Below are 24,241 nucleotides of genomic sequence, written 5' to 3'. Positions count from 1 at the left end.
TCGTCGCAAATAACTTCTCATATCCAGATTCAGAGACTAATTGCACTCAGATACTCAGTTGAGCCACTAGTTGCCACAGTCTATACTTGGTTGATTCGATGGGCTTACAGATCAACAAGATGCTGCAGAAAGGCCTCGGGCAAATAGCAAGCAGAGCTTTAATGGCAATTTAGAAGGAGCATCCATGATTTCATGACTTTTATGAACTCTATATAGGGCAGTCAATGTTGGTACGCTCTGTGCGATGGCATCTACTGGCGTGGACTAATTTTTACATTGAGTGCTATGTTTAAGATTTCAGAGACCAGAGGGGTTACACTGCAGAATGCCAAGGTAAGAAAAACTATAAAGAACAGTAAATTCAGCAATATTTTGAATAAGGTTGCACGTGAAAAGAAACTGATAAATTAATAAATATAATATTTACTGATCTCTTCTAAGTCATTTGCACCACAATCAGAAAAACAGCATACAATTAATTAAAAGAGTAAAATTTGAGTCTTTACAGCAGATACATTTTTATAAATGTATGTCCTAACAAAGGAAAAGTTGGAGGATGCAGCAAACCTTACAAAATCATGCAATAATTTTAAACAGCTGCAATATCTATTAAATAATGAAGAACCAACCAAAGCAGGCACAGGACTATGTGCATATTCAAAATGTGAGTGGTTAGTATTCTCGCAGCTGTTTCTGAATGGCGTTTAGTTAGTTGTACAGCTGCAAATCCTAGAAGTCCTAGAAATTGAGTCGAACGCGAAGTTAAAAAATTAAAAATAGTTCAAAACAATGAATCAAATTAATATTATTAAAAGTTTATGGATATGATCCTGGGGATAAACAGAACGAATTTGCTAAAATAAGCCAGAAATGAGGGGAGAATGTGAACTAGAACACTTCGCAGGGTTAAATGGATAAAGTGGCTGGGCTGGGGACGCAGAAACGAATGGTGGAGTGGAGAGGAGCATAGTAGCAGAATGGAACTGAAAGGGAAATTTGAGGGGATTCGCCTAAGTATGGGAAAAGAAATTACTGCAGCATATGGTTTGTGAAAGGGCTTTTAGACTTTTATAGCCAAGCATTAAGTATTCCAATTTTACTTTTTAGTTTCATTAAGTGAATATCGATAATGAAACGAGCGTGTAGCTTCTGAAGAACAACCCGAAGAGGTTCACAGTAAACTGGGTAATGTTTAGCAAAAAACATGTAATTCCAAGCTGGGATTTAAGAACATAAATTCAAATCTACTGAAGAATGGCTGCAAGTTTATGAAAAGATGCTTCAGATGAATCAATTAAAGGATCATGAAAGCTGTAGAACAGGCTGAAGAATCAATTTATAACCACAGAATAAACAAAGTTTTTCACATCCTTTGCGTAAGTGGTGTGCGTCGGTTTCTGACGATAACTTTGTGCATCAAACACCATGATACTCAGACCATAATAGATTTTCAAGAGAGCCATGTAAAATAAATTTGCATAAAACATTCTTAGGATGGTTCTAGAAGAGGGAAATCTTACAGATAAGGTGCTCCTAAGGCTATCAGCACGGAGAATGATATTCAGTCCTCTATTGCAGTCACATAGTGAATGACAATGCTTGTATAGATAAGCATTTACTTCAAAGGTACTTGCATCCGTGGCCCAAAATGACATGGACAAGAATTAGTGATACGGGATAGTGCTGTATAAACTATGTAGAGGTTCACTTCCGTTGCCCTTGGTACCAAGGAGCTTCATATGGTATTCATAGTATCAGTCAGTGCACACTAGTTTTATGAACATTTTCTGAGTTCCGTCTGACACCTGGGACTATTTGAAATGATGGAGACTATGTAGGAAGAAAGTATCCAGAAACAATTGGTATGCATTGCTGCATTGCAAATCATGTGATGGTGCATTATAAACTATCAACTACCTTAAGCTTCCAAATAACATTTGCATTCTGATGTGTAGCTATGCATTACTCTCTTTGTATTTTGGTTTGTGCTTGCATTACTAGCTCTCACTTGACTCCCCGATTCACCATAACAAAAGTTCAATTTTTTTTTTAACATCTCGACAAGAGATGAACAAATCTCCGAGGTTAACACCACACTCTCAAATCTCCCAAACGTGAGGCTTCATGGTTGGCAATTATACAATGCCAGCACATCTAGGAGAGCTTGTAACCTTGAGGTGGATCCTTCCTTTACTCTTCATCAAAACAGTGCTGTGCATTGATGCCATTAGGCGAGTCTGGTGCTAGTGTCCCTGGAGACAGCATCTCCCACACACATGCACATGGGTCAGCGTTACCCGACCTTCTGGGACACCGCCTTAGGCAAAAACAGTAAAAAGGGCTTTGGGTATTGGCACAATCAATGTCTCAGCTTATTGCAGTGGATTGCACAGTGTTTCCAGAGTGTGCTCATTTCTTATATAGGAAACCGCCATCTGATAAAGTGTCTATAGGAAAATGTCATCACTCTTGATAGAAGGAAGCTGTATTTCAGATACTGAGATCTGGGCACGTGGAAGCACAAAAGCAATCCCAAAAGTCCATCAACTGGTTGGAAGGTGTAAAAAAATCCCTGTATGGATGAGCGGCAAACACAGTCCGCCCACAGAGGGTTCCATCCTCAGTGCGGCTACAAAGAACTGCACTTCGGATGAAAGAGTGCAGCAGGTGAGTGCTTTTCAAAACATGAAGACTTGGTGGGACCTTCCATGGGTGCCGCTGCCGGAGCGGTGCTCCCCTCCATGATACAATGTGGCCAGTTCCTCCTGACACTCAGGATTTGCTTCCATTGATCGTCACACCCAAGCTATCATCAAAATCCAGAGGCACCACTCTCTTCTGTGACACTGCAGAGAGGAAAGCAGAAGAAAATCATTGGGTTATATAGTGGAGGCAAGATACTATAATTTGGTAGAGGTTTGTGGTTTCTAATTTCCGTGCATTGGTAACACAGTCTTTTTTAGGCAGAGCTGTCTGGTTGGGAAACACATATTGTGGATATACCAAGAACATTCAGGGCTTGGAGCCCGCCCATTGCTTATCATTGGTTGGCATTTCTGTCACTCTCATTTGCCTACTTTTTATTTGTGTCCAAGCTTGTCAAACTTGTGTTTGCCCCTCTCATGGAGAATAGCTGCTTTATCATCTCTTTTGATAGGCTGACTTCTTGCTTTCACTGTTTGCTTTTCAAGAACTACTATTTTCTATCTGGTTAAGCACTTCACAACAGTGCACATGTTTTCCAGCTGTCTCCGTAAGGTATGTCTCTCCTCTAGCACTCAGTGTTGTTCTTTGCCACCTGTCTGTTTCTCCCTCCCCCCTCCATGTTGCATTCATTCTTTTGTCCTCCCCACATTGCTTTATCGCCTGTGTACCTCTCCATCACCCTCTCCACATTGCTCTCTCGTCTATTGTTTCTCCTCTCCACCCCTGCACCCTTTAATGCTTGCCCCATCTGCACTCTTCTTTTCTGTTGCCTATTGCTTCTCCTACAAACCCCGCCCTCTGTTTTGCTTCTGTCCCACCAGCCTCCATGTTGATTACCCTATCCGACCTCCCATCTGTTTTCCGTTGCTTCTCCTCCCCACCACCGTGTTGCTTTTCCTCTCCTCAGCCGTGCCCTCTATGTTGCTCTCCCTTACTCATGCTTCAAAAAACACGCTTTTGTGGATCTTTTCTTTTTATTTGCCGATCCAATTGGATTAGCAAATAAAAAGAAAAAAAACAAACAAGCTGTGCCATTTTATATGTGTGTGAACAAACAAAATGTTGTGGTCAGCCGCACCATAGGTTTTTCCCCCTTCTTATTTAGCCATGCAGCACATCATTGGGGTTGCTATACAGCATGGCTAAAAGTGATTGACAAAGTCAATAGGTCTCAAAGACGCAACTTATTTGCTTTGTCAATGGCTTGTTAGTAGTTGATAGCGGGTTTAATTTAGGGTGAAGAGCCATATAATGATTATTGGCTTGGAATTACTGCACTCAAAAACAACGTGGATGGACCCACAGGTGAATTGTTAAACAAGGACGATTGTCCTGTAGATCTATGGGTGCCAGGAACCACTAGGGTTATTAAGAAGAACCCTCACCCACCAACCTAGTTGGTGGCATGCTTCATCCTCGGGATCCCAGCTGGGCAGCCGAATGCAGCCCAGCTGTGGTTCGACGCCTAAAATTACAGCGGAGCGGGTTTTGTTTTAGTGCGACTGGTGCTCAAAAACTCGTGAGGTTAAAAATGCTTGTGGGACTCCTTGCTGATAAATTCTTTATTCTCAGCAGCCCAAGACATGTTTAAAAAAAAACAGGGGATAAAGTGAAGACAAGCAAATGGTCTTCGTTATCCATCAGGTGCTGGTCGACATGTTTAAGCCTCAAAAAAAGAGTTTGGAGGCTTTCTTCAGGACCATAAAATGTGAAAAAATAGTGCTGTGGCAAAACTACACCACATGTGTTTTTTTCTTCAGCAAACACGCTAAGGTGTGCTGTGCATGCAGTGATGTAACCGTACTTACGGACCCACGGTTTGGTTTAAAACCTGTAAAACAAAGAACACAACATAAAGGACGCACACAACATATATAGAGAAGAATAAAAGTTGCTCCATTTTGGTTCATCATCCTTTTGCTCGTGGTGCATTTGCCTCATCATTAGCACTCCCAGAGTCATTCGTTTGTATGTACCATCAATCATACGGAAGACATGCAACATACACCTAGCGTATGCAAACTCGTGCATGGCGATTTGGTGCAGGCATGCATGTCTTGTATTGTAGTGGCTAGAATAGTTTAAATAGTCAAATATCTATGTGGCGTAATTATTAGTGCGTGAATAGTGTGGCCTAGCCATGGCGGACTATTATTATGTCCTTTAAATTGATGATGGCCAAAGTGTGGTATTGGCGAGAGAGTATAACCACACACACATAGGTATTTGACTATTTAAACTATTCTAGCCACTACAATAGAAGACATGCTTGCCTGCACCAAATCACCATGCACGAGTTTGCATACTCTAGGTGTATGTTGCATGTCTTCCGTATGATTGATGGTACATACGAACAAATGACTCTAGGAGTGCTAATGATGAGACAAATGCACCACCAGCAAAAGGATGATGCACCAAAATGGAGCAACTTTTATCCTTCTCGGTATATGTTGTGTGTGTCCTTTATGTTGTGTTCTTTGTCTTACAGGTTTTAAACCAGACCGTGGATCCGTAAGTACGGTTACATCACTGCATGCACAGCACACCTTAGCATGTTTGCGGAAGAAAAAAAACACACGTGGCGTAGTTTTGCCACAGCACTATTTTTTCACATCTTGTGGTCCCGAAGAAAGCCTCCAAACTATTTTTTGAGGCTTAAACAGGTCGACCAGCACCTGATGGATAAGGAAGACCATTTGCTTAACTTCACTTTGTCCCCCTGTTTTCTTTTAAACATGTCCTGGGCCGCTGAGAATAAAAAGATGTATTGACAAGGAGTCATAGAGGCATTTTTAATCTCACTACTTTTTGAGCACCAGTCACACTAAAACAAAACCCACTCCGCTGTAATTCAGGCATCGAACCACAGCTGGGCTGCATTCGGCTGCCCAGCTGGGATCCCGAGGATGAAGCATGCCACCAACTAGGTTGGTGGGTGAGTGTTCTTAATAACCCTTGTGGTTCCTGGCACCCCTAGTTCTACAGGAAAATCGTCCTTGTTTAACAATTCACCTGTGGGACCGCCCACGTTGTTTTTGAGTATCAATTATGGGAACGGACGTACCCCGTTACTAATCCTCGCTCTCTCCCTTATTTCTTACGAATTACTGCAACCTGAAGAAATACTTTACACACACAAAGAGAATTATAAAATAAAAATAAAAAGATAATTAATAGAAAGAAAAGAAACAGGCGAAATAAGGTCTTGATCCACCAGCTCAGCACTTTAAGTTCAAGTGGATATGCACATGTACTACAGAACACGACTAATGAACCCCTCGGGCCACTGAGGTCCAATGTCTACAGTGGAAAGCATGCCAACAAGCGGTGAGTCTAGCAACACACAGCACGAACAAAGATTGCAGCACACCACGGAGGTGCCTAGATTAGTCCATACTAAACAACCAGAGACAGGATCACACCTCACAACCACCGAGGAGCAAGGTCCTCAGCAGACAAACATACCATTCAGTCCCAAGACCAGATCTACTAAGCCCCATTTCCGACACCAAGGTTGACATTCCACCTGCTCAGTAATCAAAGCCAGGTGCTTGCAGCGCCCACACTTTCATTTAGTCATATAACCATCAACACATTCCACGTCCATCGAATCCCAGAGCAATCTATTCATAGCACTAAAACGGTGCCCCAAAAACCGCAGAACATGGCACAACTAATGGCTCTCTGAGAGATGTGTACCCAGTACTACAAGTGGGCTTCACATCTGATATATACACCTAGCACTGCCCTCAGGACTAGCAGCTCACAGCATCACGAAGGAGCCCTAGAGTTCTGATGATCAAAGCTTGCCAGTGCAGTCTGAAACAATCAGTAGGCCTAAAAACACACAACACAATAAAGATACATAGACGAGCACAGGACAGAAATGGTTGGAGGGTAGGACAGCACAACCACCGAGTCTTAGGGCCAGCAGGCAACAGAACCACCATAGAGCTCCAGGGCCAGACCACAATCAACATTCATGTTGGACTGCGATCCAGCGTAAGTGCATGCAGTGCCCACACTATAATGAAGCACAGAGCTAGGAGCACACCTCACTACCATTAACCCACAAAGCCACCTCTAAATTAAGCTTTGCTGCTACCGGCATTAGGTTCTCTATCGGTCCATGGAACTAACAGCACGCAGCATAATCAAAGAGATGCAGCAAAACCCAACAACAATTCAGACGGTGATATTCTGAGAATGAAGCACACAAAACAACCACAGACACTGCACAATAACACAACAGCAGTATGCAACGCAGGGGCGGTCTGGAACAGCTCAACTACAGGAACAGTGGCACACACAACGCTACTAAAGCACACATTTAAACACGTGTAGATCACCAGGTATAGGAAAATTCAGAGACGTTGAGACACAGCACACTCATCCAGACTGAGCACTGCACACAAACACTACGATTGAAGAACAGAGCACAGCAACAGGTGCCAAAAAAAGCAGCACAATTACTGTGAATGCAGCACCTTGCAGGCAGTGACGAATTAAACTAGTTTCAAGAATGCCACTCACAGAAAGTAACTGCGACGCAGCACAATCGTCGATACTAGCACGGAACGTCACTGCATGCTACTCAGTCATGGAGATGACAACACAAGTATGGGCAATGAAGAACAAAGCACACTCGACACGACTAAAGTACACAACACAGTCAGAGAGAAAGCGTCACACGACAAACCTAACTACACTGCAGTACTCTGCACAACCACTTACAGTAACAGTATACAGCATAACCCCCGAGGCTGCAGAACAGCGCTCACCCTCCTACACTGTGAAGGCTATATAAACTACTGACATTACAGCACCTACCGAAACGGCACATCCTACAACACTAACACGCCTTGGCAAAACCAATCGGTCTCGCCTATGCAAGAGCTATTGGATTTGCCACTATGTTTTAGCAATGCTGTACACCAGATTGGCAGCTGTTCAGCATGGCTAAAAGTTGCTGGGGTAAAAGAGAGTGGCGTGGTTTGCAGTATCATAAAGTGAAGTGGAGTGGCATCCAGTAGAGCTGAGTGGGGTGGAGAGGAGTGAAGTGGTGTGTGGAGTAGCATACAGTAGAGTTGAGAGGAGTGGAGTGTCATGGAGCAGCGTACAGGGTTGTGGAGGGAGTAGAGTGTCGTAGAGTGGAAGGGTGTAGAATTTAGTGGCACAGAGTAAAGTACATTGTCAGAGTTGAGTACAGTGTTGTAGAGTGGAGTGGAGTGCAATAGAGGGTCATGGAGTGGTGTAGAGTTGAGTGGAGTGGCATAGAGGGTGTTGTGTAGAGTGGAGTAGAATGTTGTACAGCAGAGTGGAGTAGAGCAAATTAAAGCGGCGTAGAGGGGAGAAGTGTGTCAAAGAAAGAGTGGAGTAAAATGGCATGGGGTGGCATAGAGGGAGTTGCATAGAGCGTTGTAGAGTCGATTAGTGACATAGAATGGCATAGAGTGCAGTAGAGTGTCAGTCGGGCAGAGTTTAATGGAGTAGAGCATCATAGAGTAGAGTATCGTGGAGTGGAGTGTAGTAAAGTGGCCTAGAGTAAAGTGTTGTAAAGTGTAGAGGTGCAGAGTAGATTGACGTAGAGTGCATTGGTTTTGAGTAAAGTGGTGGAGAGTGCATCGGCATAGAGTGCAGTGACATAGAGTAGCGTAGAGTGAAGTAACAGACTAGAGTAGTGCAGTGTAGAGTACAGTGGTGTAGAGTGGAGTGACGCAGAGTAGAGCACAGTGGTATAGAGTGGAGTGGGGTAGGGTAGAGTGCAGAAGTGTATAGAGCAGTGACGTAGAGCTGAGTGGTGCATAGTTGAGTGCTGTGACAGAGTGCAGTGGCACTGAGTGAAGTCATGCAGAGTACAGTGCAGGGTCGTAGAGTGCAGGGTCGTAGAGTGCAGGGTCGTAGAGTGCAGGGTCGTAGAGTGCAGGGTCGTAGAGTACAGGGTCGTAGAGTACAGGGTCGTAGAGTACAGGGTCGTAGAGTGGTGCAGAGAGCAGTGACACAGAATACTGTCATGCAGAGTACAATAGAGTGGCGTAGAGTGCAGTGACGTAGAGTGCAATGGTGTAGAGTGACGAACAGTGCAGTGGTATAGAGTAGAATGTTGTATAGTGGCATAAAGTGCAGTTGTGCAAAGTAGCTGGCATAGGTACAGTGGCATAGGATGCATTGGTTTTGAGTAAAGGGGTATAGTGTGCATTGGCGTAGACTACAGTGGCTTAGCATAGACTGCACAGGCGTACAGTGGCGCAAAGTGGAGTAAAGTGGCATAGAGTGCAGTGGTGTAGAGTATAGTTTTTCAGAGTAGAGTGGAGCAGGGTAGAGCACAGTGGCATAAACTAGAGAGGTGTTGAGTTGAATGGTGCAGCTTTGATTGCAATGGCATAAATTAGGTTGTTACACAGTAGAGTGAAGTGGTGTAGAGGAGTTGTGCTGGGTGGAGTGGAGTGGTATAGAGTACTGACGTAGAGTTCAGTGCTGCGGAGTGAAGTGGCGTGGAGTGGTGCAAAGTGGAGTGATCCAGACTGGAGTGGTGTAGAGTGCAGTAGTGTATAGTAGATTGAGGTAGAGTGCACTGGCGTAGAGTAGAGTAAAGAGGTGTAGAGTGAAGTGGCATTGAATTCAGTGGTGCACAGTAGATCAGAGTGGCGTGGAATGCATTGGTGTAGTATGTAGCAGTGGCGTACAGTGGTGCAGTGTAGAATAAAGTGACAGAGTGCAATGGCGTAGAGCGAAGTGGCGTAGAGCATAGTGGTGTACAGTGCAGTGGTTCAGAGCAGACTCGAATAGAGTGCAGTGGCGTAGAGTACACTGGTTTTGAGTAAAGTGTTGTAGAGTGCAGTGGCATAGAGTGCAGTGATGTAGAATAGAGTGGCGTCAAGTGGATTGGCGCAGAGTGGAATAGAGTGGTGTTGACTGCAGTGGAATAGAGGTCATTGTTTCAGAGTAGAGTGAAGTGTCACAGTGCAGTGGTAAAGAGTGCCAGAGTGCAGTGGTGAGTAGATTAGAGTGGCTGGGAGTGGCTTGGAGTGGAGTGGCATAGAGTACAGTGTTGCAGAATGGAGGGTTTCAGAGCAGAGTGATGTAAAGTATAGTGGCGTAGAGTGGAGCAATGTAGAATGGTGCAGCGTAGAGTGAGGTGGCAAATAGTGCAGTGATGTAGAGTGAAGTGGTGCAAAGTAAAATTCAGTAGCATAGAGTGGAGTGATGCAGGGTAGAGGGATGTAGAGTGCACTCCATAGAGTACAGTAGTGTAGTGGCACACAGTGCAGTAAAGTAGCATAGAGTGCAGTGGCATAGAGTGCAGTGTCACAGAGCACAGAGTGGTGCAGAGCACACTGACAAAGTACAGTGGTACAGAGTACAATAGAGTGCCATTGAATGCAGAGACGTAGAGTTCATTGGTGCAGAGTGACGTAGCGTACAGTGGCTCAGAGTGCAGTGGCATAGAGTAGAATGTTGTAGAGCAAAGTAGCGTAAAATGCAGTGGTGCAAATTAGTTGGCATAGGTAAAGTGGCGTAGGGTGCATTGGTTTTGAGTAAAGTGGTATAGAGTTAACTGGTGTAGTGTGCAGTGGCTTAGAGTAGAGTGGTGTAGCGCAACGTGCAGTGGCATTGAGTGGCGCAGTGTAGAGTTAAGTGGCGTGGAGTGGCGCACAGTGGAGTAGAGTGAAGTGGTGTAGAGTGCAGTGGTGAGTGGATTAGTGTAGATTACAGTGGCGTAGAGTGGAGCAATACAGAGTAGAGTGGCATAGAGTTCAGTGGCGGAGAGAGCAGTGTTGCAGATTAGAGTAACGTATAATGAAGTGGCATGGAGTGGAGTGGTGCAGAGTGGAGTGGTGCAGAGTAGAGTGAAGTGGCATAGAGTGGAATGGTGCAGGGTAGAGTGCAATGGCATAGAGTGGATTGATGCAGAGTAGAGTGGTGGAGAGTGCATTGGCATAGAGTACAGTGGTGCAGTGCCGTAGAGTGCAGTAAAGTAGCATAGAGTGCAAGGGCACAGAGTCCAGTAGATAACAGTCATGAAGAGTGCAGTGTTGCAGAGTGGTACAGGGAGCACTGACGTAAAGTACAGTGGTGCAGAGTAGAATAAGGTGGCGTAGAGTGCAGGGACGTAGTTCGCAATGGTGTAGAGAGTCATAGAATCAGTCAGTGGCATAGAGTAGAATGTTGTAGAGCATAGTTGCGTAAAGTGCAGTGGTGCAAAGTAGTTGGCATAGGTACAGTGGTGTAGGGTTCATTGGTTTTGAGTAAAGTGGTGTAGAGTGAATTGTCATAGAGTGCAGTGATTTAAAGCAGAGTGGCATAGTGCAAAGTGCAGTGGCATAGAGTGGCACAGTGCAGAGTGCAGTGGCGTAGTGTAGATTGTTTCACAGTGGATTGGTTCAGAGTAGAGTTCAGTGGCATAGAGTGGAGGTGAAGAGCAGCATGGCGTAAAGTAGAGAAGTGCAGCATTGATTGCAGTGGTGTAGTGTGGCATAAAGTGCAATGGCATAGAGTGCAGTGGCATACCGCAGATTGTTTCAGAGTAGAGTGAAGTGGCATAGAGTGAAGTGGTGCAGGCTAAAGTGGAGTGGTGTAGAGTAGTGGCGTAGAGTGCAGTGTTGCGTAGTGGAGTGGTGTAGAGTGGAGTGGCTTAGACTGGAATGGTGAAGAGTACAGTGGTGCATAGTAAACTGGGGTAGAGTGCGCTGGTATAGAGTACAGTGGTGCAGAGTAGAAAAGAGAGGCGTAGAGTGAAGTGGCGTGAAGAACATGTTACTTACCTTCTGTAAAGATGCATCTGTAAGAGACATATTAGTTATAGATTCTTTACCTTAGAATTACCACAGGCGTCAGATTGGATCCAGAGAATTTTTTCCTCAGCAGTATCCCTGCACGTCGGTGGGTGGAGTCGGTCGACTCTGCATCCGTCATCGGCGTTGTGGTCGCCGGGATGATGTTGTGGTGTCTACTTAGACGCCACCCCTGTGCGCGGACATCAGTTCTGAAACAACTTTCCATGCAAGTAGCGCAGAGCCATGAAAGATACTGACCACTGGTGCGCCACACTAGGGCCCTGCAAGGGAGTCCCTATCCCCAGAAATCAGTTTGCAGAGCTGGGAGGATGGGCGGGGCGGTAAGGAATCTATAACTAATATATGTCTCTTACAGATTCATCGTTACCGATACTAATAGTTATAGATTCATTACCTTTGAATAGATACCCCAGCAATAACAACTCTGGAGGAGGGACTGCAAACCAAGTTCACACCAGAAAGTCCTGGAGGACAGAACAGGCACAGTAGCCATCCTTCCGGACTTGACTATCCAGGCAGTAATGTCTAGAGAACGTGTGCATAGAAGCCCAAGTGGCTGCCTGGCAGATGTCAATGAGTGGGACTCCATGTGATAACGCAGTAGTTGCTGTCGTAGCTCTAGTGGAATGAGGTCGCAGCCCCACTGGAGGTTCCTTTTTAGCTAAAGCATAACAGATCTTTATACAAAGGACGACCCATCTAGAGATGGTACTCTTTTGCACAACCCGACCATTCTTGGTACCCACATAGCCAACAAGGAGTTGATCGTCCACCCGGAAATCCTTCATGCGGTCAAGGTAGAAAGACAGCGCACGTTTCTGGTCCAGACTCTCCTCCTCCTTGGAAGGGTGTGGAGGCGGGAAAAATGTGGGCAGAGTGATAGTCTGTCTGATGTGAAAAGGAGCGACAACTTTAGGTAGGAACAAGGGTCTCGTTCGAAGCGCCACTTTGTCTGGATGCATTGAGAAGAAAGGGGGCTCAGAAGAAAGGGCTTGAAGCTCAGTCACTCTGCGCGCAGAGGTGATGGCAACAACAAAGGCAGACTTCCGCGTGAGAAGCCTAAGAGGACAGTTGTGAAGAGGCTCAGAGGAAGCACACATAAGGTAAGTCAAAACAAGGTTCAAGTCCCACTGAGGCATTATGAAAGGAGATGGAGGAAAAAAATTAATTATGCCTTTAAAGAACCTACTTACAATAGGGAACTTGAACAAAGAGGGTTGATCTGGCAGCCGAAGAAAAGCAGAAAAGGCTGCCAGATAGCCTTTAAGAGTGCCCAGAGGCGACTCCTGATGGCCAAAGAGAGAAGGAACAAAAGAACCTCAGAAAGAGGGACAGGAAGGGGAGCCACAGCCTTTGCTGTGCACCATACCACACACGTGTTCCATCGACAGGCGTATACCGTGTTAGTGGAGGGACGCCTGGCTGCCAAGATGACATTGCAAACTTTGAGAGGAAGGTCAAATGCTGTCAACTGTCGCCACTCAATCTCCACGCAAGGAGGTGGAGGCTGGACAGGTTCGGGTGGAGAACCATCTCCTGCTGCTGCGACAGAAGATCCTCTCTACGGGGCAGTCTGATCGGAGGATCGATAACCATGCTCCAGAGCTTGGGGTACCAGATGCTTCGTGCCCAGTTCGGTGCCACAAGAATGACTTGGGCCTGGTCGCACTTGATCTTCAGCACTCGGGGCAGAAGTGGACCAGGCGGAAAGGCTATGCTGCAGTTCCACTCGCGTCAAAAAGCGTCGCAGAGTGAGTACTGCCTTGGAAATTCCAATGCGCAGAACTACTGACATTGCACGTTCTTTCCGGTGGCGAACAGATCTAACCAAGGCTCTCCCCACTGCTGAAAGAGACCTTGGACCACCTCCAAGTGAAGACGACATTTGTTATCCACCGGGCACTGATGGCTGAGTTTGTCCGCCCTGGCGTTCAGGGAACCTGCCAGGTGTTGAACCACCAGGGTTATGCCCTGACGTTCCAGCCATGTCCAGAGACGAAGAGCCTCTTGACATAGGGTCCACGACCCCATTCCGCAGTTGCAGTACCACATGGCGCTGGTGTTATCCGTGAATACCTACACTGCCTTCCCCTTGAGAAAGGGAAGGAATGCCCTCAGTGCCAGGTGAATCGCCTGAAGCTCCAACTGGTTGATATGGAGCATGGACTCTGACAGAGACCAGACTCCTCTGATCTCTGCCTCTCCGAGGTGGCCGCCCCATCCCAGAAGTGATGCATTGGTCATCACCGTTAGATCTGGTTGGGAAAGGGAAAGGGATCTGCCTCTGTCCCAATCCTGGTTCGTTAACCACCACTGCAGTTGTTGCGCAGTTCCATCCGAAATCTGGACGTAGTCAGACAGATTCCCCTGATGCTGAGCCCACTGGAACTTCAGGTCCAACTGCAGAGCCTGCCTATGACATCTGGCATGATCCACCAGCAGGATGCAGGAGGCCATGAGGCCCAGCAGCCTCAGGGTCACCCTCACCGAAATCCAGACAGAGGCTGAAACATCAATATCATAGCCCGAATATCCCGGTCTCGGTGTTCCGGAGGATAGGCCCGAACCCGCAATATGTCCAGAACAGTCACGATGAAAAGGAGCGACTGAGAGGGAATCAGGTGTGACTTCAGCACGTTGATAGTAAATCCCAGCTAATGCAGGAGGTCCGCCGTAGTATGGAGGTGGGAGACGACAGCCACGGGTGAGCCTGCCTTCAACAGCCAGTCGCCGAGATAGGGGAAGACTGGAAACCCTGTTCTGTGCAGGTTAGCTACGACCACCTCCATCTCCTTAGGGAACACCCGGTATGGTATAGCCAAAAGGGAGCACAGTGAACTGAAAATGCTTGTGGCCTACCGTGAACCTCAGGTAGCATCTATGGGTTGGTAGGACGGGAATAGGGAAAAAGGAGTCCTGCAAGTCCAATGCCACCATCCAGTCTCCAGGGTCGAGGGCAGAGAGGACCTGAGCCAACATGAGCATTTTGAACTTTTCCTTCCTGAGGAAGCAGTTGAGGGCCCTGAGGTCTAGGATAGGACGCAGGCCTTTGTCCTTCTTGGGCACCAGAAAGTAGCGGGAATAGCAACCACGACCTACTTCTGGCAAAGGGACCCTTTCGATAGCTCCCTTGTCCAAGAGCTGAAACTTCCTCCTAGTGGAGAAGCGCTAAATGATCCTCTGACATGCGGTCGAGAGACGGTGGCATGGAGGGAGGGGTTGTTTCGACGGGGAGGGAGTAGCCCTTTCGGACGATCTACAAAATCCACCTGTCTGATGTGATGGATTGCCAGTGACGGAGGTGATGGTGAATCCTGCCACCCACTGACCACTGATGGGCCTAAAAGGTCAGACTAGGAGGGTTTGGAGGCTGCTGCAGGAGGGGAAAGGGTGGACTGGCCCACCCGCTGATTCCCAGCCCCGCGTCGCTGGGTCCAACATCCGCGGCCACACAGAGGCTGGGTAGCTTGCCTGGACCGGTGGCTAGACTGGGCCAGACGTGGTGGGGTGCCCTTTCCTTAGCCATGAAAGGCAGATTGTGGTGGACGGGAGGACACCACAATGCTTAAGGATCTAGCCGTAACTAAAGAGTCCTTAAAGAGCTCCGGCACCAAGTCTGGCTTGTCACCAAAAAGGTGACGACCATCGAAGGGCATGGCCAGCAAGGTCGCTTGCACATCCCCCGAAAATACATACGTCCTCAACCAGGCGTAGCGCTGAATGGACCGAAGTGGCAATCGTTCTGCCTAGTGAGTAGGTGTTAGAGCCAATCAACAGAAGGGGGGCCCCAAAAACCAAAATAGAGGTAGAGACAATGGGGAAACTAATTCAGAGCAAACGGAAAAGAACTCTACCCTATTTATCAAAAAAGTACACAGTATCAATAAATAACTTTAGATGCAAGCTAGAGACACACAAAAGGAAAAAGAACACACAATTGCATACATATATAGGTACATACCCAACTTCAATTGGAATTTTATACAAATATTTATTTCATTGTTTAAGATAAACGATGTAAAAGGCGTTTTACACAAGGGCCCCTCCCTCTTGACCCTCCGTATTGGACTCAACATCTAGATATACTGTCTTCCTCTGAAATCTTTATTCCACCTAGATCTTTATACCCATTTGTATTCTTGAGTATTGTTGTGAAGACTTCCTTGAGGGCTGGGTGCTTTGTGTTTACCACTCATTCAGCTTCAGCATAAACAGCACAGCTGTATATATTTTGATGAATGTGTGTGATTGGTTGTGAATGAATGTGTATATGATTAGATTTTTCTTTTTTCTTAAGTGGGAACCTGTGCTTTTTGAATTTGTCTCATTAAAAAGCCTTTAATGTATTATATCTATTTACATCGTTTATCTTAAACAATGAAATAAATATTTGTATAAAATTCCAATTGAAGTTGGGTATGTACTTATATATGTATGCAATTGTGTGTTCTTTTTCCTTTTGTGTGTCTCTAGCTTGCATCTAAAGTTATTTATTGATACTGTGTACTTTTTTGATAAATAGGGTAGAGTTCTTTTCCGTTTGCTCTGAATTAGTGAGTAGGTGTTATTCAGTCCAAATCTGATTGTGAATTTGGCTGCGTCTCTCCCATCCGCAACTGCCTGAGAGAGAACGGCCTGAGCCTCCTCCGGCACTGGGGCAGCACTTGTGCAACCATATCCCAGATAGTATTGGAGTATCGGCCCAAGAGGCACACGGTATTCACGGACCGCAGTTCCAAGCTGGGGGAAGGGAACATTCAGTTCTCAAGATGATCGAGCTTCTTGGATTGCCAGTATGGAAGGGCAGAAGGGAATGCGCTCTTGGAAGAAAAAGCTTGAACCACCAAGCCCTCAGAGGAAGGGTGCTGCCATTCCACAGGAGCCCCTGTGCTGGGCTTGAACCGAGTGCCCAGAAGGACAACCGTGAGGGCTTCATTGAAGGGCAAGAGGGGTTCGTAGGAAGTTGCCGTAGGCTGAAGCACCTCCGTCAGGAGATTAGTCCTGACTGCCACTGTAGGGAGCCCCAGGCCCAAGGCCTTGGCTGCCCTACGCACTACCATAGCATAGGACGCTCCCTGCTCCGCAACCATGGTAGGGGGAGAAAGCATGCCAAGGTCTGGTGAAGTATCCGGACCACTGGCATCACCCAATTCCTCTCTCCAGTCCGGTTCTTCCAGCTGGTCTGCCAAAGGGTCTAGCGACCCCTCCCAGTCCTCATCACCACCTTCAGGGCGATAGGGAACACCTGGGATGAACAAGGGAACAAAAGTACCCTCCGGCATCAGATTCGACGTCGGCCAACGTCAGTCAGGGTCCATCTCGGGAATGAGGATGGGGATGGCGTCGGCCAGAGGCGCAGACGCCGCCGGGGACGTCGTCACTGGGATCAGCGTGGGGAAGGTCGGGTAACGTTGACCGGTGCCAATCTGGATCCAGGCCTGGATCCGCCGGAGTAACCGGAGCCGCCGGCACCGAATACATATTGCCCCCGATTGAATCCCCGGGGCCCGAAGGCATGCCAGCGGAGTTGGGCTGCCCACAGATTTGATGGAGGGCTTCGTAGAATGTACGAAGCTGGGCAGGGGACACTCAGGCTCCCGGGAACGGGGGGAGGCGTGGAGTCATCCCTGAGTCAGGCACCGGAGACAGAGCCTTAGAGCGACCACGCTCAGGGTCCGCGTCACGTCAGCCGACCGACGGGGAGAAGACGAAGAGCGACTATGCTTCTTCGCCTTCTTCTTGTGGTTCGACTTACCCGATGAGTGCGAAGACTTGGGCGAGGTGTGGTGGCTCCGCGACCAGTCTTGAAACCTTACCCAAAAGCGAGACCAGAGCAATGCGGAGCCGACTGCCGGGCCTCCAGAAGTTTTCGGGACCACTCTTGCAAAGACTTCGAATTCAGGGCCCGACAGTCGGAGCCCGAATTCGGGTCGTGGTCGTGCTCCAGGCACCAGAGGCACATGAGGTGCTGGTCCATCACAGACATCAGTTTGACACAGACCTCGCAGGGCTTGAAGCTGGTCTGACGATGGGACATCCCTTGTGCACCAGGAGTCGAAGACTCGAAAAAAAGAAGTCAACAAATGTTCAAAAAATGACTAAGGGGCAAGCTTTCTCCAGCTCCGCACTAGGCTGGCGCGGAAAAAGAAAGAACTGACGTTAGTGTGCAGGGGCGATGTCTAAGTAGAGATGGCGGCGTCTAAGTAGACACCACGACGTCAATCCGGTGACCATGATGCCAAGGATGGATGCAGAGTCGACCAACGCCATCTACTGACGTGCAGGGATACTGCTGAGTAAAAAATTATTAGGATCCAGTCTGACCCCTGGGGGTCATTGTAAGGTAAGGAATCTATACCTAATAGTCTCTTTCAGATATTCAGTGTCAGAGTGCAGCGGTGAACAGTAGATTATAGTGACATAGAGGGTACTGGCAGAGTGCAGCAGAGTGGCGTGGAGTAGTGCAGAGTACAGCGCAGTGGCGCAGAGTAGAGTGGCGCAGAGTGGAGTGGCATAGAGGTCAGTGGCAGAGAGTGCAGTGGTGTAGAGTAGAGTGGTGTAGAGTGCAGTGGCATTGAGTAAAATGACGGAGTGCAATGGTGTAAAGTGGCGTTGAGTGCAGAAAAGACACAACCAACAACGTAGAAAGGGCCTGAACAGAAATCCAGGTGCTGCCATTTTAAAACTCCACAACTAGTTTAGGCGTGTTAGTACCCATTAACCGACAAGGTACTCCAAGGCGCAGTACATTCTCTACAGAGTCTCTGAAAGTGGCAATGAAAGACAAGCCCTGCAAAAAGTCGGCGCTTAAGAGTCACTAACAAGCCAATTAAGAGCTACACGTATTGATTACTCTTATACATAAGCCCTCTATACACACCGAGCCTGGTTTAAGTCTATTGGGTACAAAAGGTGCTGGAGAGAAAAGACCTTCCCGCCAGTAGGTGCAATACCGTCCACAAACACCACACACACACACCACAGGCTTGAAATCCACAAGTATACTTAGAAATTACTACCCGAATAGCCACGTGGTAGAGATCTTCAGGAATGGCGAGACATAAGAAGGGAAACAGTGATTTGTGGGATGTGTAGTTTTGCCAGTTAGGATTTTGAATGGATCGTTTCAGTGATTGGTTGGGTATTAGGGAGTGGTCATGGTACACGAAGGATAAAGGGTAGGGTCACGTGACAGGTTTTGAATGGAATATTTGTTTGTCAGATGGAGTGCTGGGAAGTTGATTGTATTGAAATATAGGATGCAGGTATGGGGGAAAGTTGAGTTTGTTCTGTTAATGGTGGGGATTCAAAAGTATTATTTAATGGAGATTGTGCATCGGTGTTGATGTATGAGAACATGGGCGTCTAATATCCAGGAGGGTATAGTGTGGGAGAGTCTCCTTTGGGCTTACAATTGTTTGAAGCGTTTACATACGCTTTTAGAGGGATAATGCTATACAGAAGTGGGCTGTAAAACATGGCAGCAATTCGTGTATAAAGTTTAAAGTGCTACAAGAATGTCGACATACATTGAACTTAACAGAAATCTAATGACAATATTTTAACGTTATAGTGAACCCCTGAAGAAGGGCTTGGAAACCCCGAAATGCATTGGGTTAACATTTTGAAGATGTTTAAGGAGCATTATGGTTTCCGTCGTGTTTGAGACGGCCCGGATGGGCATACCTCACACACGTGAAGCAAAGTTAAACCATCACCTTTCATGTGAATAACGAAAAGATTGAATATATCATGGATTACATGGAATAAAATGGATATTAATGAGATAAGAAATGAAAATGGAGTCAGTGTGGATACATTTTTTTGCAACAAGCTGCGAGTCTGGGACAAGGGCAGAATTGTGCTCTTACCTACTTGGAGTTTCATTCGTGTCATTGGGGCAAGGCACTTATACAGGCTGCACGCACCAGAAAACACTGGACTATTATTTGACAATGGCGGAGTACGACAATGGTGTGCATTCTATTACCCACTTGTACTTTATGAGACATTTAATAAGACCATGAATTGTAAGCGGTAGTCTGGTCTTGAATTTCTGCGTTTGAAATGAGAGGCAAAAGACTGCAAAGCTGTCATTCATGGGGTATGGTGGGTCTGGATGACAGGAATTAGTATTTAAGTATCGGTCTCAGCAGACGGTGAAGTACTGAAAGCGGAGCCATGTTAAACGTTTCTGATCTCTGGAGTGGGGAAAGGATGCACTATGGTAAAGCTGGTTACTGTAAGACTTTTAGAAATAGTGCATATTTTGTGTATATCATGTGTAAAATATCCAAGGAGAATTTTACCTGCACCGAAAGGAACACCTGTTTGAAAACAACCATGAGCGAAGCCAAAAGATATTGTCATTCAATGGCATTAGCAGAGAAACTGGTTTTGCCAATGTTTTTTCCCGATGCGGTTACATATCAGAAAAGATGAAAAAATATTTGTGTGCGATGCGGAGCAGCATTGGCAAAAAGAAAAGCACAATGAGGAATGCAAGTGCACGCGTCTTCAAACATGGGCACGTATGCATCAGGATGCCATTGAGACAGACGCATAAAGGTCCATGTTCCACTACAAATCCGTGCAAATACACCATGACATTGTGTCCATTTTGTCTTAGTTTAGCATTCTAAGAAGGCAGACACCCATCTTGGAGGGGCAAATTAAAAAATACATATATAAAAAGCGTCCCACAGAAAACATTCTGTTCTTTTTTGAACAAAGGTGCGGGAGTAAGTGTGAAGGGGGCAGAGAGAAGAGAAAAGTTACATTGATGAGTGGCAGGAGCAGAGAAGTAGGAACTAACTTAGAGCATATTAAAACAAGCATTTGCAATGCAATAGGTCTCGCATTTATGGGAGTTTAAGCTATTGGCATTGCAAAAGACAAAGCATTTTATTTATGTTTTCAAAACGAAAACAAAAATAAAAGGTATTGTTATTTGCAATGTCAATAGCTCAAACTTGCATAAATGCGAGACCTATTGCTTTGCAAATGCTTGTTTCAGGTGCACATGGTCAAGAAAGGCGAACCACTACAAACTGAAAACATATTATTATATTAACTAAAACCCCAGCACTGGAGGGCCGAGTCCCCAGTGATATGGGGTGATGTGGTAAAATTATGCTACAGCAAATGGTTGAAGTTGTCAATTCGCAAATGTGACTTACCAGACTGCAGTAATGCAAATGTCAATTAGCTCGATAACCCCTGCCTAACAGCTACGTTCGGGGATGGCTCCCTAGTTAATCCCTTGAGTTTAGAAGGAAGCCTAGCGTATGAAACTTGCAGGGTTCCTGCACTGGTCCCCAAGTGAAGCACTGGGTGTTCTAGAAGAGGCTTAGCGTGCAGCGTTAGGGAGCGACGGGGCCATATTGGAATGAAGTCTATCTGATTTACTTAATTGACAAATGAACAGTTCACCACGTTTGCACGGGAAATTACTTGTTTTAATAGCATGTGTGGAGTCTTACTAATTAAATTTTAGGGTCACAGATCATAGTTTACATTTGTTTTTAATCGACAGGAAGATGGTTTGTTGATGTAAACGTTAAAGTTAACAAGCATTTGCAATGCAATAGGTCCAATTGCATTGCAAATGGTAAAGTTTAAAACTGAGAGCGGCGCCCTTCAAGGATACCGCGCTCGTTTTTTTAAACTTTAACACTGAGCGCGGTGTCCTTGAAGCGGCGCTGCGCTCAGTTTTAAAGTAAAAAACAAGCTCCTGCGCTGTTCCAGCATTGCAGGAGCAAGAGAGGCTGGGTTTGAGGTTGTACAACACAAGGCAACTATTTCTCCAAAATCACATATCATGTGTTCGGAACATGTTGGCTGGATGTCATAGATCAATAATTTCCTTTGCTTCACAAATAATAACAATTTTTAGCAGTTGAAGTGCGCCTCTGAAGAAGACACGATCTGACGCTCTCTCTGCTCGGAAGAGGTTACCATCCAAGAGCAATCAGGAGCTACAAGAGTCCAGCATGTTCGCACAGTAAGGAGAGAGCCCATAGGAAATTGTATAATTTCTAGATAAATATACATAACCAGAATATATAAAGAGGAAATGAAAAATGCCTCCAACTCTTAAACCTTCAAATTTACAAAGCAAACACACTGGTTACCCAAAACACGAACGAAGCTGGTAGTTTGGCTGTTGTGTAGCGAAGAAGTTTTTTTTCTCAAGTTACACTAAATACAAAGGACATCTTGTGGATCCGGAGTGTTGTTTTTTTTTGCAATACAAACACACACACCAATTATGACACAAGCAGAAACTACGTTGTCAGTCAGAGAAGGAACGGATCCGGCTCAACAGGCAGCTGTGCCACATGCACTCACACTGAATACTTGCAGAACAGACCAGTGAAAACCACACCCAGACACACAAAACAGATTAAGTGTGGAGAGCATCAGTGCAAGGGTCACCGACATGAATCCACAATATGACGACGGGAACAGTGCAAGCTTCAGTCACTCTCAGAACAGTTACAGCCAATGCAGCAGTAGTGCAGGTTTACAAACTGCTGCTGCTCCTAGAAGCCACAGGTCCTCCACCAACCCAAGTAGAGTGCAACAGTTGCAGCTGTGCTGCTAGTTAAGAACTGAGCATATACTGCAACCTACCACAGCTGCTGCGATTCCTAGGAGCCCACCCTGTCTTCAGTTTTCAACCATGCTTCCGCTCCAGCTAGGGCGTGGATTCATCGAAAGAGTTCAAAGACATGAGGGTATAACGAACGGCCCCAAGAAGTGAAAATACAACACCAATCACCCATGGCTTACGAAGTGGTCCACTGTCAGCCAGGCACTAAGCATGATGCCGTGCTTATGTCAAATCAAAAGGAAAAAAAACCACTGAATACAAGTAGGGGCTCTACATGCCAGGGTAGAAATTTACACCATTTTACTCCATAACGAACGGCCCCGAAAAGAGAAAATACAACACCAATCACCCATGGCTTACGAAGTGGTCCACTGTCAGCCAGGCACTAAGCATGATGCCGTGCTTTTGTCAAATGTCTGTACTTTCAGTAGAAATAAACTTCACAAAGCAGGTAAACCACAGACAACCCTCGCTTCCCCAGGCAGAGCAACACAATGTTTCCATCATCTGTTTCGCACTTTCGCAACACATCACATTACTATAAGAGCAAGATGACGCCGAAGGCCAAGTCCTTATCAAATGTCTTTTTTGGATGCCAAGGAAACAAAGTCAGACTGCACCCTCAAATGCTAACAGAGGCAGGACTGGTGTAACTCAGCAGAAGCTGATGGGAGCAAAGTAAAGGAGCTGTGAACATCAATGCAAGAGAGGTGTGCCACAAAAAATACAGAAGTCATTTTATGAAGTACGAGAACAACAACAAACAAGCATTGGCCGCGCGGCTAATAGCGATCGCGAGGGCGACAACACCAACAAACAAGCATTGGCCGCGCGGCTAATAGCGATCGCGAGGACGAGAACAACAACAATCAAGCATTGGCCGCGCACCACAGCTGCTGCGATTCCTAGGAGCCCACCCTGTCTTCAGTTTTCAACCATGCTTCCGCTCCAGCTAGGGCGTGGATTCATTGAAAGAGTTCAAAGACATGCAGGTATAACGAACGGCCCCAAGAAGTGAAAATACAGCACCAATCACCCATGGCTTACGAAGTGGTCCACTGTCAGCCAGGCACTAAGCATGATGCCGTGCTTATGTCAAATCAAGCGCTAGACCAGTTCAGGCTTCGAAGCGCTGTAGAAAAGTAATGTTGCCAGTTGTGGGTGTGCCGGCAGAGGAGGCTGGGTCCGCGAAATTGAAAGTGATCGCGATCGCGGTCAAAGCGGCCGTGGGGCCGCGAAAGTGAAAGTAAGCACGGCGCGCGCACCCGCGCACATGCACTGTAGCACTAGGCTGGCCTGGTAGCACTTTTTGAAGCCCAAGCGGCCGTGGGGCCGCGAAAGTGAAAGTAAGCGCGGCGCGCGCGCCCGCGCACATGCACTGTAGCACTAGGCTGGCCTGGTAGCACTTTTTGAAGCCCAAGCGGCCGTGGGGCCGCGAAAGTGAAAGTAAGCGCGGCGCGCGCGCCCGCGCACATGCACTGTAGCTCTAGGCTGGTCTGGTAGCACTTTTTGGAGCCCACATACAAAATGTCTCTTCGAGCCAGCGCATGCGCTGGGCTCAGCGAGACCTAAAAAACTGACACCACAGGGATGGGCACGGGAAGCAACTGACTTTAGGGCGCGGGAGCGTGCAACCTTTACAGTGTGGGGGTGTGGATGTGACAGGGAGAGAGCAAGAAAACACATGCACTCCATAGGGTGCTGGGCATAAAATAAAACAAGCATTGAAAATGCAATAGGTCTCGCCTTTGATTAAGTTAAAGCCATTTGCTTTACTAATGGTAATGTATAGCAAAGCAAATGGCTTTAACTTAATAAAAGGCGAGACCTATTGCATTTTCAATGCTTGTTCCCCTTTGTTGCATGTGCATTTAAGAGTGAGGTTCCAGGTGGCGTCCAGTCAGGATACTGCTCAAAAGGAGGCCTGATGACTCTTTAACCTTGGCCTTTAACTTTGGTCCAGCTAGAGGTGGAAAGAAAAAAAAGCCCTCCACCTCACTGCCTGCATGTTGCTCCTGGGAATGGAAAGCAGACAACATGAAGGTGCTGCTGAACGTGTCCCAGAGTCTGAAAATCACATTACACCGGGACAAGTTCATCATATTTTTGTGGGGCTCACCTG

At 46.5% G+C, this 24,241-nt stretch overlaps 1 protein-coding gene across 2 annotated transcripts in view; it reads right to left on the bottom strand.

Annotated features, from left to right (window-relative positions):
- Nucleotides 1-2,051: 2,051 nt before the first annotated feature.
- Nucleotides 2,052-24,241, bottom strand: part of CEP128 (centrosomal protein 128) — an 860,263-nt gene continuing 838,073 nt past the window's right edge. For both annotated transcript variants that reach the window (XM_085626613.1, XM_085626612.1), the window contains exon 24: nt 2,052-2,846. In XM_085626613.1, coding sequence (XP_085482739.1) covers nt 2,773-2,846 — 74 coding nt within the window. In that variant the 3' untranslated portion in view covers nt 2,052-2,772. The remainder of the gene's footprint in view (nt 2,847-24,241) is intronic.

This window comes from Triturus cristatus, chromosome 9 (assembly GCF_964204655.1).
Source record: "Triturus cristatus chromosome 9, aTriCri1.1, whole genome shotgun sequence".
Lineage (NCBI taxonomy): Eukaryota > Metazoa > Chordata > Amphibia > Caudata > Salamandridae > Triturus > Triturus cristatus.
Note: the sequence above shows the minus strand (reverse complement) of the source record. Positions and strands in the feature narration are given on the sequence as shown.